This window comes from Prenolepis imparis, unplaced genomic scaffold, assembly GCF_030444845.1.
Source record: "Prenolepis imparis isolate NDT839.2.m4 unplaced genomic scaffold, iyPreImpa1.0 SCAF_8, whole genome shotgun sequence".
NCBI classification, from domain to species: Eukaryota; Metazoa; Arthropoda; class Insecta; order Hymenoptera; family Formicidae; genus Prenolepis; species Prenolepis imparis.
In genome coordinates, this window is record NW_028141166.1 from 115,756 (window position 1) to 132,857 (window position 17,102).

At 39.6% G+C, this 17,102-nt stretch overlaps 1 protein-coding gene across 1 annotated transcript; it reads left to right on the forward strand.

The window, feature by feature from the left end:
* The first annotated feature begins 13,331 nt into the window (after positions 1–13,331).
* On the forward strand, positions 13,332–14,954 carry LOC145939852 (uncharacterized). Its single transcript, XM_083044474.1, has one exon. The coding sequence runs from the start codon at positions 13,332–13,334 to the stop codon at positions 14,952–14,954; it is 1,623 nt and encodes a 540-aa protein (XP_082900600.1).
* The last annotated feature ends 2,148 nt before the right edge of the window (positions 14,955–17,102 follow it).

Genomic DNA, 17,102 nt, shown 5'->3' on the forward strand with positions numbered 1-17,102 from the left:
GTATCGTCCATCCCAATGTGTGATGAGTTTTACATCGACATGATTATGCACATTTTCCATCGTCTTGCCAAATACCGCATTATTCATAATTTGTATAAATTTTTTTTTTCAAAATCATTTTTCGCGTGTGTTCGAAATTTTGTATTAAGTTCGATATAATTTCGGACCCATGGAGATTGAGTGAATTGTAATACGCGATGTATTTTGTAACGTGAAGGCCGTGTCGCATACATTGCTGCAGGTTGCGGTAGTGTATGACATAACGCTTCTTATCATATAGCGTTGCGAGAAGCTTATCTTCCCGCTTGCCGGGCGGTTTGTCATGTGTCGGGCAAAACGGTAGGTCAGTGTGCGTGTCGTGAAGATGTTGTGGATACTTTAAATCTACTTCGAGGATATAGCCTGTATGCGAATCGAGCGCTATTGATGAGATGTTGAAATTTGATACGTCGTCGACCCATCGAAAAAAATCTGCATATGGCAATGGTTGGCACATTGCCCATCTGTATAAATTATTTACATCAAAATACATGAGATATGATGATGTTTTCGATGGATCGTACGACTGCATGTACTTGTTATTAGCATGAGCGTATCTGTTGGAACATTGACTTAGACCGCCGCGTATACCACTTTCGATAAACATAACCATGTCGATATCGGTTAGCAATTCGAACGTAATATTTGTATGTTTTAACATGGCGTCCCATGTATACCCGGGAAGAGTATGATAATACGCGGGGTCGAGTCCATAGCTTTTGATACAACTATCGCGAAAATTTTCAAAAATATCTACTAATAACAAGACATCAATTTTTAAATATAAGTCGCTATATTCACCTAGCGTTCGAATGGAGAACCGCTCCCATACGTTTTCAGCGTGCGCGTAATCGTTCTCGGATACTGTGTCACCGGTCAAGGAACTGTAGAATGATTCGCGCGGCGGTAAACATGTATCTTGCAACTTGTCGACACAGTCTATATATTCGTACGGAAAGACGCCCTTCCGTGTTAATAGATTGAAATTTTCAATCGGTAAATTTTGTATTAAATAATTCCGAATGTACAATTTTGAAATTCCGAATGTACAATTTTGAGTTTGTCTTTATCCAAAAAAAAAAAGATATCAATTTATCGAGACTTGTCGTGAGAGATTTATATGAATCGATGAATCGTAATTTTATGCAAGCTTTCCAATCTTTGTCATCGTTGGTACTATTGACAGTTTTTGTGAATGATATATATTTTTCTTTAGTTATCGGAAGTAATTCAATGCTCCCTTCAAACGCTGTAGCTATATCCTCGATAATGAAATGTGTGTCATAACTTGATAAATTGTGAAAAACTATCGGAATACAAAAAGATTCTTTATAATTTAGATTACAATTTGAGTGCGCGGGACCTCTGTACCGCCCGGTCAGATGGTAATGATCACGTACGCGTGTATCGTCATCTTGCATGAATGGTTTCTCACATATATGACAATGCGTCGCGCTATGAAATTTTTCCCACACGTCAGATGTTAAATTTACCATGGGGACGTTAGTTGCTAAAATATTCTTTACGCGTATCGCTAAATTTTTAAGTTGTTCGGAAAACCACGAAATGCAATCTATACTACGGCGAGAATAATACTCGGATAACGAATCGTCATATGAGCAATGTACATAATATGCTATACTAAATACTTGGTGATGTTGGTATAAATTCTTTTCTTCTTCCTTCTTATTCGTCTTTGTCAGCACACATTCGAGGTCTGCGTATACGATAAAAGGAAGTCGTTCTTTGCGATTAAAGTTGTTGAACGCGAGCCACTTGTCCTTATCGCTCGGTAACCGGATAGCGCAGTCATTCATCTCTCTGCAGTCTACCATATGTGTCTGCAACTTGTCCTCAGACCCGAAATAATGCAAGCATCTGTAAAAGATAATAGCAATTATAAACACTTTATAATTATTTTATGATTATTTAATATATAATTTGCAATAAATATACATACCGATCACAGATATATGTCTTGTGACCATGTTTGCTCAATTGCGAGCTGACAAGCTGGGGTAGATTCTTTATCCAGGCGAAATGTTCAACACTATTGCTGTCTTGCATGTACAACAAGTTGATGTGTCTTTCTTTTCCTCCCCGAGAGACGTATCGGGACAATGTTCTTTTCTTCGATACTGTATACATTTATCAAAATGTCATTATGATGTTCAAATTTTTTAATTTGGTTCAACGTCATCGGAAACTCAATGTCCTGGAGATTCAACACTGTTGTGTAATGTGGATACATAGATTTGCGATCCGCGTTTCTTTCAGCGGGATACAGTGCAGCGACCACAGCCCACGCAAAACATGCAGTGTCTTTTGATTTCACGTTAATCACTGCTCTCTTCATCATTATTTCTCGCGGTAATTTAATGTGATATCCCGCACGCATTGGATTATACTTGTTTATATTTACAATTAATTGATTATTCGCGACACTGCCCAACCACTATCATGTTCTTGAAACTCTTCGAGAGATGCTAGCGTGGTCTCCATAGCGCGTTGATCGTACCATTCGCGCAAATCAGACGTGCGAAAGATTTCACAGTTTTTCGTATTGATAGTTTTATTAGCGCGTTTATCACCCGACACAAACTCACCATTAAACATAATGTTCACTTTCACACTAGTGTGTTTTTGCAACACTTTTTGCACGTGTCCGATCACAATGTCTTTGGCCTCCTCTAGAAATTGACGAGGTTCAATGTGATTATAGTTTATTACCGCACCAGTCAAGATGCGGCTCTCGAACGCCGTATCAATCTCTCGCCATATGAGTCCGACGTCTCGCGAACTGCACCTGCGTGTATAAAACGTCTGCGTACCGAATTCTTCAACCCTTCGAGACGCGCGATTTGGGAGACAAGCGATTGTCGAACTCCGATCGGTAATCGTGGACGTTTTATTCGACTTTGTTCTTTCAGTGATTCGATGTATTCGTCACATTGCTGCTCCCACACAATATATTCTTCCACCGAATTCACCCTTGCGGATTGCTCTAACAAACTTGCTTCCAATTGTGCCATATTTCTTTACTTGAGATGTACTTCTTGAACCTCTGACAAAGATATTGACATAGTATGCCTCTTTATCATCATTTTTATTTAATCGTAGAGATCATTGGCGCTTGAGTATGTTGCACTTTGTGATTTTGTTGCGTACGAATGATGTATCGACCTTGAAATTGATACATTTTTGCACATTTCGCGAGATTCATCTCAAGATGAGAGCGGCCATACATTGGCGCTCGAAAATTTTAATTATGTCGCATTTTCTTGTGATTTTGTTACATATGTTTTGAACACCTGGGGATGATATCATAGCAGCCGTACATTGACGCTTGAAATTTTGAATATGTTGCATTATTTTACATTTAATATTTCATTGAGAATGATGTCATAGCAATCGTACATTGACGCTTGAAATTTTGGATATGTTGCATTATTTTACATTTAATATTTCATTGAGGATGATGTCATAGCAGCCGTACATTGACGCTTGAAATTTTGAATATGTTGCATTATTTTACATTTAATATTTCATTGAGGATGATGTCATAGCAGTCGTACATTGACGCTTGAAATTTTGGATATGTTGCATTATTTTACATTTAATATTTCATTGAGGATGATGTCATAGCAGCCGTACATTGACGCTTGAAATTTTGAATATGTTGCATTATTTTACATTTAATATTTCATTGAGGATGATGTCATAGCAGTCGTACATTGACGCTTGAAATTTTGGATATGTTGCATTATTTTACATTTAATATTTCATTGAGGATGATGTCATAGCAGCCATGCATCGGCGCTTGAAATTTTGAATATGTTGCATTATTTTACATTTAATATTTCATTGAGGATGATGTCATAGCAGTCGTACATTGACGCTTGAAATTTTGGATATGTTGCATTATTTTACATTTAATATTTCATTGAGGATGATGTCATAGCAGTCGTGCATCGACGCTTTGATGATTGGTTAAAAATAATTTTGTGTCAGCAATAATCCCCACCCCATTGCTTTGTATCAATAAAAACTTGTAATAATGATTTAGTATTGTATCAATCACTTATGTGAAAGGTTCTTTTACAAATGTACTCCGCCAGCATGAATTATTACGTTCCAAAACAAGAAATGTCTAAGAATACAAGTGACAAGTAAGTTTCGATTCTTTTTTTGTCAAAATAAAGATTTTTAAATAATGATTTTTAAATAATTTTTGAAATATTGTTCTATTTATTTTTATAGCATTCAGCGTGCGACTCGTATACTTGGGCGAAGATATGCTCTAACCGCAACATCCTATAAATATTTGGAAATAGGAATCAGCGTCGGAATAATATCCTATGTGGAATTGGCTCTCGGTGATAATCGAGGCAATCAAATAATATTACCCATTGAAACATGGAAATCTCTAATGCGGAAACGAGCAGACATTGAGCAGCTAACTGAAACTCCGCTATGGATTAGTGATCTGACACTCAAAGCGGTTAACATGTATACTTCAAAAATTATAAAAATTACTTCATCTGATAATTCTTTGTACATGAAACCATCAACGTTACTACATTTATTCGATTTCGACAAATGTATTGATCATATGTATTCCTGGCTGTGTGAGAATACTCATAGTGTTAATGAAAAATTTAAACAATTTGTAAATATTTTACAATGTGATAATATCCGCGATGTGAGCAATGCCGCAAAGGTGATACGTGATAGTAATATGTTTAATAGCGAATCACTTATAGATTGTGAATTGATAACTTGTGCTATAAATGAAATTGTTTATAATGCTTGCAACAAATAAATTATTTTACTGTTAAACTGTGTGTTTAATTATTTCTTTCCCGCCCCTGTTCTATATGTATATGAATAGTATGTATATGAATAGTATGATGTGCACATGCATTATCAGCAAAACTCTTCAAAAAATGATGAGTTAGATGATACTCCAGTTAGAACAGAGAGATGAAGAGAGATGTAGAATTAAAATCAAGAGGGGAGCAACATTATAATATGTGTCCCATCATAAAGTTTCTGATAGTCTTGAATGTAAAATGGTTAGAGAAGTTGTAATGGATAGAGAAGATGTGGTGGATGATGATGATGTGGTGAATGATGGTGAGATGATAGTGATTGATGATATATCAAACGTTGATGATATATCAAACGTTGAAATGGAGCGTGAAAAGGCATTAAGATATAAAGTTGAGCCAGTAACTTCGGTAGTGAAGTTGTTAAAAAATCGTGAAATTGGTCAACGAAGTTCTAATGCAAAATCGTTGCATCAGTTTTTACGAGATCATGAAAAGAAAACATTGGGTGCCTGTTCTTGCAAGTATTCGTGTTTTATGACATATCCCCTATATTGTTCTCCAAAAAAGCACAATCTTCATCTTGGCGTTTTTTGGAAGAGGTTCCATTGGGTGGACTAATATTTACGCGTCCAATAAATCTGACGTCAAAAGGCTGAGATTATCATGTAAGTTATAAATTAAATTAAATTAAATTAAATTAAATATAAATCAAATTATCTATTAATTATAAATTCTTAATAACATTTTCTGTTATGCAGGAGTCCCCGCCCAGCAGTCCCCGCCGCTTCTCGCAGCCACCATCGCGCTGCAATAAATTTTATGATTATATTATATTTTATATTATATTTTATATTTTATATTATATTTTATATTATATTTTATATTATATTTTATATTTTATATTTTATATATTATATTTTAAATTTTAAATTTTAAATTCACACACACACACATACAAACATTTTGTAAAATACACACACACACACACATACACACAAACATTTTGTAAAATATACACACACACACATAGTTATATAATAAAAATTATTTTAAATATTTAAAAAAAAATGTATTTATTTTAGAATAGGTCCTCTCCCCTTCCTCATCCTAAAAATATTAATTTAAAAAAATATAAAAAAAAAAATATTTAAAAAATTCTCTCTCGCGTCCGCCTCTCGCGCTCTCCTTCGCTGCATCAGCTCTCGCGCTCTCCATCGCCGCATCGTCTCGCAACATCTCTCTCTCGCTCTTGTGATATCTCTCTCGCGTGCACCTCGCGCTCTCCTTCGCTGCATCAGCTCTCGCGCTCTCCTTCGCGTCATCTCGCTACCTCTCGTCATCTCGCGCTATCTCTCTCGCTCTTGCATATACGCCTCGCTGCAACACCTCGCGTTCTCAATCGCCGCATCATCTCGCTACCTAACCATCTCGCACTATCTCTCTCGCTCTTGCATATACGCCTCGCTTGCGTCATCTCTCTCGCGTGCGCCTCGCGCTCTCCTTCGCGTTCCTCTCTCCCCGCAGACCCCTCACCAACAAAGCTTCATGCGGTCTTTCGCGAACGCCTCCCCCTCCCCGCGGACCCCTCGCGGACCCGTCACCTAAAATCGCGGACGCTCCCCTCCCCGCGGACCCCTCCCGGATCATAAAATCGCGGACGCTCCCCTCCCCGCGGACCCCTCGCGGACCATAACCTCGCGGACGCCTCCCCCTCCCCGCGGACCCCTCGCGGACCCTAAAATCGCAGACGCTTCCCCCTCCCCGCGGCCCCCTCGCGGACCCTAACCTCGCGGACGCCTCCCCCTCCCCGCGGACCCCTCGCGGACCCGGTATCAAAATCGCGGACGCTTCCCCCTCCCCGCGTGACGTCATTCCCCCTCCCCGCGTGACGTCATTCCCCCTCCCCGCGTGACGTCATTCCCCCCTCCCCGCGTGACGTCATTCCCCGCGCCCTGGGTTCCCCTCGCCCCTCACCCCCCCTCATTGCCCCATGGGTTAGAACCGGCCTAGTATCACTACTTATATTATATATCTTATATAATTATATCAATTTTAGGACATAAAAATATACACTTATGATTATTTTTGACAATATTTATTATTCATTTATTTCAGTATATTCCACACAAACATTTTTTGCCCTCTCCCTCCTCCTCTTCGACCACTCATCCCCCTTTTTCCCCGTGATGGCAGTGGCGGTGGCGGTGGTGGTAGTTGTGGTAGTGGACTTAGTGGTGGGCGATGTTAAAAAGAAGCATCGATTCGGAAATAATCGATGCAAAATAAAATCGATATTTGAAAATCGATATTTTGCCAAATATATCGATATTAATCGATTCTTTTTTTATCAGAATAAAGAGCGCCTGATTTGAATAGCTGTAGCTAAAAGGGAAAAGAAACCGGCAAAAAGTTAATACAAAATGACTAAAATGTCGACTATCAAAAACATATTAAAATAATAAAATGTATTAAAGTAATAAAAGACAACTAAAATGACGAGAAGTAAAAACTTATTAAAATAAAATCAATTAATTTCAAACTAGCATGAATATCCTTAAGTAGAGAGTAGAGGTATAAGGCCGGTTCTAACCCAGGGGCAATGAGGGGCGAGGGGAACCTACGGCGCGGGGGAATGACGTCACGCGGGGAGGGGGCATGACGTCACGCGGGAGGCGTCCGCGATGTACCGCGAGGGATCCGCGGGTAGGGGGAGGCGTCCGTGAGGGGTCCGCGGGGAGGGGGAGGCGTCCGTGAGGGGTCCGCGGGGAGGGGGAGGCGTCCGCGGGGTTAGGGTCCGCGAGGGGTCCGCGGGGAGTGGAAGCGTCCGCGATTTAGGTGCCGGGGTCCGCGGGGAGGGGGAGCGTCCGCGATTTTGGTGCCGGGTCCGCGGGGAGGGGGGAAGCGTCCGCGATTTTGGAGCCGGGTCCGCGAGGGGTCCGCGGGGAGAGAGGAACCCGCGAAAGACCGCGTGAAGCTTTATTGGTGAGGGGTCCGCGCGGAGAGAGGAACGCGAAGGAGAGCGTAAGGCACACGTGAGAGAGATGTCGCGAGAGAGACGTTCGCGAAAGAGAGATAGCGGTCGCAAGATGATGCAGCGAAAGAGAGCGCAAGGTGTTGCAGCGAGGTGTATATGCAAGAGCGAGAGAGATAGCGGTCGCGAGATAATGCGAGATAGCGCAGCGACAAGATGACGCGAGGCGTTCGCGAAGGAGAGCGCGAGAGGCGTACGCGAGAGAGATGACGCAAGAGCGAGAGAGAGATGTTGCGAGATGACGCGGCGAAGGAGAGCGCGAGAGCTGATGCAGCGAAGGAGAACGCGAGAGGCGGACGCGAGAGAGAATTTTTTTTAATTAATATTTTTTTTTCTTTTAATATTTTTTTTTCTTTTAATATTTTTTTTTCTTTTAATATTTTTTTTTTTTTTTAAATATTTTTTTAAATTAATAAGATTTTAATAGGAGGAAAGGAGAGAGGACCTATTCTAAAATAAATACATTTATTTAATATTTAAAATAATGTTTATTTATAACTGTGTGTGTGTGTGTGTGTGTGTGTGCGTGTGTGTATGTATTTACAAAATGTGTGTGCGTTTGTGTGTGTGTGTGTAAAAATATAAGAATGATAAAAAATACGAATATAAGAATAATATAAAATATGAATATAAAATATAAATTAATATAAAATGTAAAATATAATAATACAATAATATAATCAAAAAATAAAAAAAAGTATATAAAATTTACGACAGCAACACATGGTTGAGCAAGGCCTGTCTGAACGAGAGTGTCTGGATATGGTGAGGCGGCCGAATGCTAGGTGCTGCGCGAAGCGGAGGTGAGCGGAGATGCACGGCTGCTATGACATCATCCTCAACGAAAAATTAGATGTAAAATAATGTAACATATCCAAAATTTCAAGGCCGATGCACGGCTGCTATGACATCATCCGTACGTGACTAAATCACAATTATCCGATTTGCAATATGTATCACGAGCGCCAATGTACGGCTGCTATGACATTATCCTCAACGAAATATTAAATGTAAAATAATGCAACATATCCAAAATTTCAAGCGCCAATGTATGGCTGCTATGAAATCATTTGTACGTGACAAAATCACCAATTTTCGATGTACGGCTGCTATGACATCATCCTCAACGAAATATTAGATGTAAAATAATGCAACATATCCAAATTTCATGGCCGATGCACGGCCGCTATAATCTTGAGATGAATTTCACGAAGTGTGCAAAATAAATTTCAAACGTTAATACTATTGCGTAATCCATACATGACAAAATCACAATTATCTGATTTGCAAGATGTATCACGAGTGCCAATGTACTGCCGCTATCATCTTGACATGAATTTCACGAAATGTGCAAAAAAAATCAATTTCAAGCGTTGATACTATTGCGTAATCCGTATGTGGCAAAATCACAATTATCCGATTTGCAAAAATGTAACACAATTGCCAATGTTTAACCGCTATGACATCATCCTCAGATGAATTATTAGATGTAAAATAATGCAACATATCCAAAATTTCAAGCGCCAATATACGGCTGCTATGATATCATCCCCAGGTGTTCAAAATGAAGCATATTCAAAATTTTCAAGCGCCAATGTACGGCCGCTCTCATCTTGAGATGAATCTCGCGAAATGTGCAAAAAAAAAATGTATCAATTTCAAGGTCGATGCATCATTCGTACGTAACAAAATCACAAAGTGCAACATACTCGAGTGCCAATGATCTCTACGATTAAATAAAAAGGATGGTAAAGAGGTATACTATGTTAGTATCATTGTCAGAGCTTCAGCAAGAGCATCTCGAGTAAAGAAATATGGCACAATTAGAAGCAAGTTTGTTGGAGCAAGCCGCAAGGGTGAATTCGGTTGAAGAATATATTGTGGGAGCAGCAATGTGACGAATACATCGAATCACTGGAAGAACAAAGTCGAATAAAACGCCCACGATTACCGATCGGAGTTCGACAACCACTTGTCTCCTAAATCGCGCGTCTCGAAGGGTTGAAGAATTCGGTACGCAGACGTTTTGTACACGCAGGTGCCGGAAGCAGTTCGCGAGACGTCGGACTCATATGGCGAGAGATTGATACGGCGTTCGAGAGCCGCATCTTGACTGGTGCGGTGATAAACAGCAACCACATCGAACCTCGTCAATTTCTAGAGGAGGCCAAAGACATTGTGATCGGACACGTGCAAAAAGTGTTGCAAAAACACACTAGTGTGAAAGTGAACACTATGTTTAATGGTGAGTTTGTGTCGGGTGATAAGCGTGCTAATAAAAGTATGAATACGAAAAACTGTGAAATCTTTCGCACCTCCGATTTGCGTGAATGGTACGAGCGCCGCATTATCGAGCCCACGCTAGCATCACTAGAAGAATTTCAGGAACGCGATAGTGGTTGGGCATTGTCGCGAATAATCAATTTAATTGTACAGCATAGAAGAAATGTGTACAGCATAGAAGAAAAGAACATTGTCTCGATACGTCTCAGCGAGCAGAAGAAAGACAGACACATTAACCTGCTTTACGTGGAAGACAGCAACAACATTGGACATTTCACATGGATCAAGAATCTCTCCCGGCTTGTCAGTTCGCAATTGAGCAAAAAAGATCACAAGAAATATATCTGCGATCGGTACGTATATTTAATTAAAAACGTAATATATAAAATATATAAAAATGTAATATATATTGTTACGTCCTGTGGACTCCACGATTCTTTTCTTTCAAAGAATGCAAGGCGATGATTGAAAAATCACAGGCGTGGGAATAAGACTATGATCTGGCAGGCGAAGCAGCTGACCGGAGACGGTTAATCGTAAAAATAAAAATAAAAAAAAAGGAGAGATACATACCAGATGTAACTCGCGGTGTCTGAAATTCTCGCTTTGACTAGTTGACAACTCGCGCTTGAAAAGCAATAAAAATCTTTCTTTTAAAGAAAAATTTTACTTAAAAGGTAATAAAAACTTTTTAGAAGGAAATCTCCACTTGAAAATCAATAAAAATTTAGAAGAAAACTTCCACTTGAAAACGAATAAAATTTTACCAGACTAACAACGATAACCGAATCCAAACAAATGCCGCCTGACAGATCACCGAGATAATCTCGAGAGGATAATAAAAATATAAACCTCAACAAATTCTCCATTGGTCAAAACCTAGGGCCCTAAACAAAAGCCCTGACCAATCCCGATAAACTTTTAAAGTCAAGAGACGCCTCCGGGACTGAAAGGGCGTCATTGAAAAATTTCCTATTCGTCAGGAAATGTTAACAAACTAACGGGAAGGAGGAGCAAGAAGGTTTATATACCCGCGATATCCCTCGAGAGATTTAGATTTTTAGTCCGAACTTTCGAGCGCAGTTTGCCGTGTATAAGCTATCCGAGATCATATCTAGACTCTTCGGATCTTTATACTTTCAATTTCTAAATCCGCTTTCAACTCGAATTTCGACGTTCGTTAGAGTGCAAGTGAAGAAAAAACATAGTGGAAGTCCGGAAGACCACACCAGACTAGAACCCTGCAGCAATTAACAACGCACTCTACTAACAGTAAGTCAAGACACACATATATGTATATAACAAAGGAAAAAGATAAAGTACAATTTTCACCCCGTATCAAAATAATTCTTGGATTTAAGATAAAGCCATCTTCTTTATCTCCTTTTGCGCATTTTGTCATATCCAATTCTAAACCTTCTTCTCCCTCTCTCTTTCATCCCGAAAAATCACTCAGGATTTCCCGTGATAACGGCGAGATCCGTGATTTCATCCATCTCCAAAAATCACTCAGGATTTCCCGTGATAACGGCGAGATCCGTGATTTTCTTCACCCCGAAAATCACTCAGGATTTCCCGTGATAACGGCGAGATTCGTGATATCGTTTACCATACCTTTCCCCTATCCAACATTACCCAGTCTCTCTCTCTCTCTCTCTCTCTCTCTCTCTCTCTCTCTCTCTCTCTCTCTCTCTCTCTCTCTCTCTCACCCTTCCTCTCTCTCTAGAATACTACAAGCGCAAGGAATAAGAAATAAAATTAATAACGACAGAATGAAACGAGAATAGTATTCCAAGAATTATTTCGAAATTGCACTCGATCGCCTCGATCTATTTTTCTTATCGTCCGTCATTCTTAGTGGACGACTTAAGAAAGCGGACTTCGAGAGCTGGAGCAAAGCATGCGCGAAATCGTCGGAATCGACGCCTGAGACAAGAAGTGGCTCGGGCTACGGCCTATTCATTCCCATTGGACGATAGTCCAACTCAAGAATTATTAGAGCGCCTAATTATAGAACACATTAATATAATAAATAAACACCGCGGAAATAGGAACCCTGACACTCCCCTTGACCCTCTGATTTCCTCTCCAGAGCCATCGCACATTCCATCTTCTGCACCTCAGAACCACCCTCCCTCTCCTCGTCTCAATCATTCTCCCTCCCCCTCACCACTTAATATAGAGTGTGACGAAGGTTGCACTTGCCAAGAGGCAGCAGAAATCCCCTTCCTTTATAACGAGGCCTACTCCTTTTTAAGGAGACACATCGGGCAAATTCCATTCCAACGCGAAGACGAATGTTATAGATGGCTCCTTTCTAATTTCCCTATACTAGAGCTCCCACTCCCAGAAGGTGTTTACACCTGCGGGCCAGACGTTCCCGATGAAGAGCAGTTCATGAGGATTGTAGCGGGAAGTCTCCCCGGCGCCCTTATCCCTGTGTTTACCCCTATCCATCCCAACGCCATCGGATTCCCCGTCGATATCCTCCGCGCTTTCCTTTTCCCGTCCACTGTTGAAATTACCGAACTTTCTTAACCTAGAAGTCTCTCTTACACGCACACACATGCACACTAATTTTATATACCTATTACCATTTAAATTATTGTAACCACCAATCGGGACCCTAAAATTTAAACAATAACTCTTACCCCTTTCTGCCCCGATTGAAGACCTCCGTACTAATGTATCACCCGCGACACATACACATACATTCACTCTTCATTAGCAACTAAGTCCGTCAATAATATTATTATGTATATAAATTCTTTCGTCTTTATATTAGGAAAAAATTTATAAATTTCAAAATAAATGATTTTCATTTATTAATAACCCGTTCCCACTCGATCCCGTAAACCAGGATCGCACAAGGTCCCATCCTGCGTAAAAGAGATTAAATTCTCTTGCCAAAAAGGGACCACCGAGCGAACGGCCCTTTAAATAGAGTAAGAGCGACCCTTGCGGTCGTTGACCTATTTGGGCCCAGACGTTCGTTCGGGTCGAACAGACGGATAGTCTGCCGTCGTTCGAAAAGATAAATTTAGTCACGTCTTCCTTTCGACTCTTCCTTCCTTGAGTCTGGACGTAACATAAATAAAAATTGGGGGCTCGTCCGGGATTGAAATGTGCGATTCCTGGTAGCGGTAATGAGTAAAGGAACAAGAGGTCAAACTGATAAAGATCAAATAGAAGAACTTTATAAAACTGCATTAACAACACCACATAGAACACGCAAATCTAAATCTAAACCATCTGATTCCGAATTAATTCACACATCCACACCTTTAGTACCTTCAACTTCGACATCTCGCCAAATAAATTTTTCGTTAAAAGATCCTTCCTCAGAATTCGATTTAACTGAAAATACTTTAGTAGCCGAATCGCCCGAGCCAGATTCCGACGATTCTGCCGATATAACTACTGAAACAATAAAAGATCAAATCGAAAAATTTGATATCGAAAGCGATCCCGAAAATTTATTTTCTTTTAACATGGCGCAACCTAACCCCTTTGCTACCTTAAAATACGCGGTAGACGCCGTCCCCTTTTTTGACGGTAGTAACATTCCGCTAAATTATTTTATCGAAGGTTGCGAGGAAGCGAAAGCTATGCTTCCTAAGGAAGCAGAAGCTCAATTTACTAAAATTATAAGAACCAGAATAGTGGGAGAAGCGCGTCGAACAATTCGGGATGAAGATTTTGATACTGTATTGCAATTAACTACTTATTTAAAGAAAATTTATGGACCCACTAAAAATGTATATCAGTTACAAGGAGAACTAGGATGTATTTATCAAAGGAACGAAGAGGATGTTGTCACTTACGCAAATAGAGTTAAATTACTTGGAAAACAAATATTAGAAGCATATCGAAGTTCCGGTCACATTTTACCCAACCAAAATATAAAAACAATGGTAGAAAAAGACATGTGTAAGTGTTTTATTAGAGGGCTAAAGCCCGAAATAGAGCAGAGAATCGCTAGAGATTTAGACGTACAAGAAACTGTCGCCGACGCCCTAAGGATAGAAAGAGAGCTTCGAGAGATGACAGGTTTGCGCCAAGGCCAAGGCGTTAAAACAGGCCAATCACCGTACACTAATCAAGTGCGGGAAATCTGTCAGATCTGTTTCAAAGAGGGACATGCCGCAAGTAGTTGCAGGAAGTTCGTTCAATTTTCTTTACAAGGGCACGATTTTCAAACGAATAACGGAACGGAGATTTTAATTTGCCAAATATGCAAAAAACGCGGCCACAGTGCGGATAAATGTCGCCAACGCGATCCTCGCGCTCGTCAGTCAGTAAACGTAATTCAAGAAAAAACTACTATATGTCAATTATGTTCAAAAACCAGTCACGACGCCAAATCATGCCGACAAAATACTTCCCAACAACAAATTAATAAATCGACGGTTACTTGTCAATGGTGTGAAAGGCCTGGCCATTCGGCTAGTAATTGTTGGAAAAAACAGAACGAGGAAAGAAGTTTGGAAAGCAGACCGAAAGTTTCATGCCAACTTTGCGATAAATTCGGACACTCCGCTAAGGATTGTCGTGTTAAAATAAATCAACAACTGACAACGAAGAACGATACATTCTGCAGATATTGTAAAGAACAAGGCCATCTCCTTGAAAATTGTCAGTTACGCAACGCAAGTAATAATCGTCGAAAAGAAAATAATCAGGGAAACTACACAGGTCCCTCGGGGTCGGGTGCACAACGGGGGACCGGACAGACTTCACACCCGTCGACATCTCAAGAAGCCAAGTAGGCCGTCAAACCATCGACATACGACCCGTAACAGTAAACCTCGATAAACATAGTCGCGTGCCTACTGTTCAGGTCCAAATTAACGAAATACCATCGCAAATAACCTTTCTATTAGACACGGGATCCGGACCAAATATAATCAAGGAAAATTTTATACCTAAAACTCTAAAAATTAACTATACAAATATATTAAAATTAAATGGTATAAATAATCATCCCGTATATACGCTCGGAGAAGTCGCTTTAAATCTCCTTGGAATTCCGATATCTTTCCATTTAGTATCTCGCGACTTTCCGATTCCACAATCCGGAATATTGGGAAATGATTTCTTTAAACAAACATCATCGAAAATAGATTACGCTCAAGGATATCTGACCGTATCCGGAGTTAACATACCGTTTTTCTCACCGGAATCTATAATAGTGTCTCCGATATCCGAATCATTATTTTATGTAAGGATAGAAAACCCCGAAATAAAGGTGGGATATATACCAAAATTAAAAATAGAACATGGAATTTACTTAGGAGACACTATTGTAGAGAACATCTCCGGAAAAGCATATCTCAATGTTATAAGTACTTTAGACGAAGAAGTGGAAGTCCGCGTACCCACTTTGCGTTTAAAGCCGTTGGATCAATTATTTGACGACCATAAATCCGACTGTCCGACGGTCAACAATTACGATGAAGTTTCGTCTATAAACGAAGAACCAATGAACACCAACGAAACTTATATTGATATCGAAGACGAAGAAGAAAATTTCGAGGATGAAGAAAAATTTACGGAAATAACTCGAAGGACAAACAAAATTAATGTTGACAAGGGGAATAAAAATTTTCCTGAAAATTTTAATAATTCAAAAATCCTTGGAGAGGGAAGTTACCAAACCTCTCCTGAAAATTTTAATAATTCAAAAATTCTTGGAGAGGGAAGTTACCAAACCTCTCCTGAAAATTTTAATCATTCGAAAATTCTTGGAGAGGGAAGTTACCAAACCTCTCCTGAAATTTCATATAATCCAACAATTAACGGAGGGGGAAGTTACCAAACCTCTCTTGAAAATTTTAATAATTCAAAAATCCTTGGAGAGGGAAGTTACCAAACCTCTCCTAGAGGGGATATTTCTAGAATTTCGGAGGGAAATTTCCAAACCTCGACAGAAAATTCTAGCTCCGTCAATTGCGAGGAGGGAAGTTACCAAACCTCACTACGCGATTTGACACAATCTTGTTCTAATTTAAGAGAGAAAAATTCCTTATCATTTCTAAATATCAAATTTCCGAAAGTTGGATTATTCACAGAAGACCACAATGACAAATTAAAGTCATCTCATGTCACTAAAAAAGACCTTCTTGAAAAGGCACAAAAATATTTAAATATTGAAAAATTAAACATTAAAAACCCTAAACGCATGAAAAACAGAACCAAACCGTCTTCGAAAGTTTCGACATCTTTATTAAATAAATCGCAAGAAATTATAGATAAATTTATGCGAAAACGAAAATCTAAACATAAAAGAAAACAACAAATTAACGATACAAGCAACGATTTGCATAATTGCCTAGTGGTTTCCGAGGAAAAGGAGAAAGACCGCTTTATACAAATTACCGAATTATTACGATTGGAACATCTAAATGAAAAAGAACAAGAAAGTGTAAAGAAATTAATAACAACCAGTCAAAACCAATTTCATATTCCCGGAGAAAATTTAACTGCAACTCATGTACTCCAACATCAAATACCAACCACAGATGATCGACCAATTAACACTCGTCAATACAGATTCCCGCAACTACATAAAGAAGAAATAAACAAGCAGGTAGAGGAACTGTTAGAAGGAGGCATCGTAAAACCCTCACAATCGCCATACAATACGCCCATATGGATCGTGCCGAAGAAAGAGGACTCCAAAGGAAACAAGCGCTGGAGAATGGTCCTCGACTTTCGGGCTTTAAACGACAAGACCATCGGAGACGCATATCCATTACCTAACATCATAGATATATTAGATCAATTAGGGGGCGCGCAATATTTCTCTGTATGCGATTTAGCATCTGGATTTCATCAAATAAAAATGGATCCTGCTGACAGTCACAAAACTGCATTCACTACTCCCTTCGGTCACTACGAATTCGATCGAATGCCTT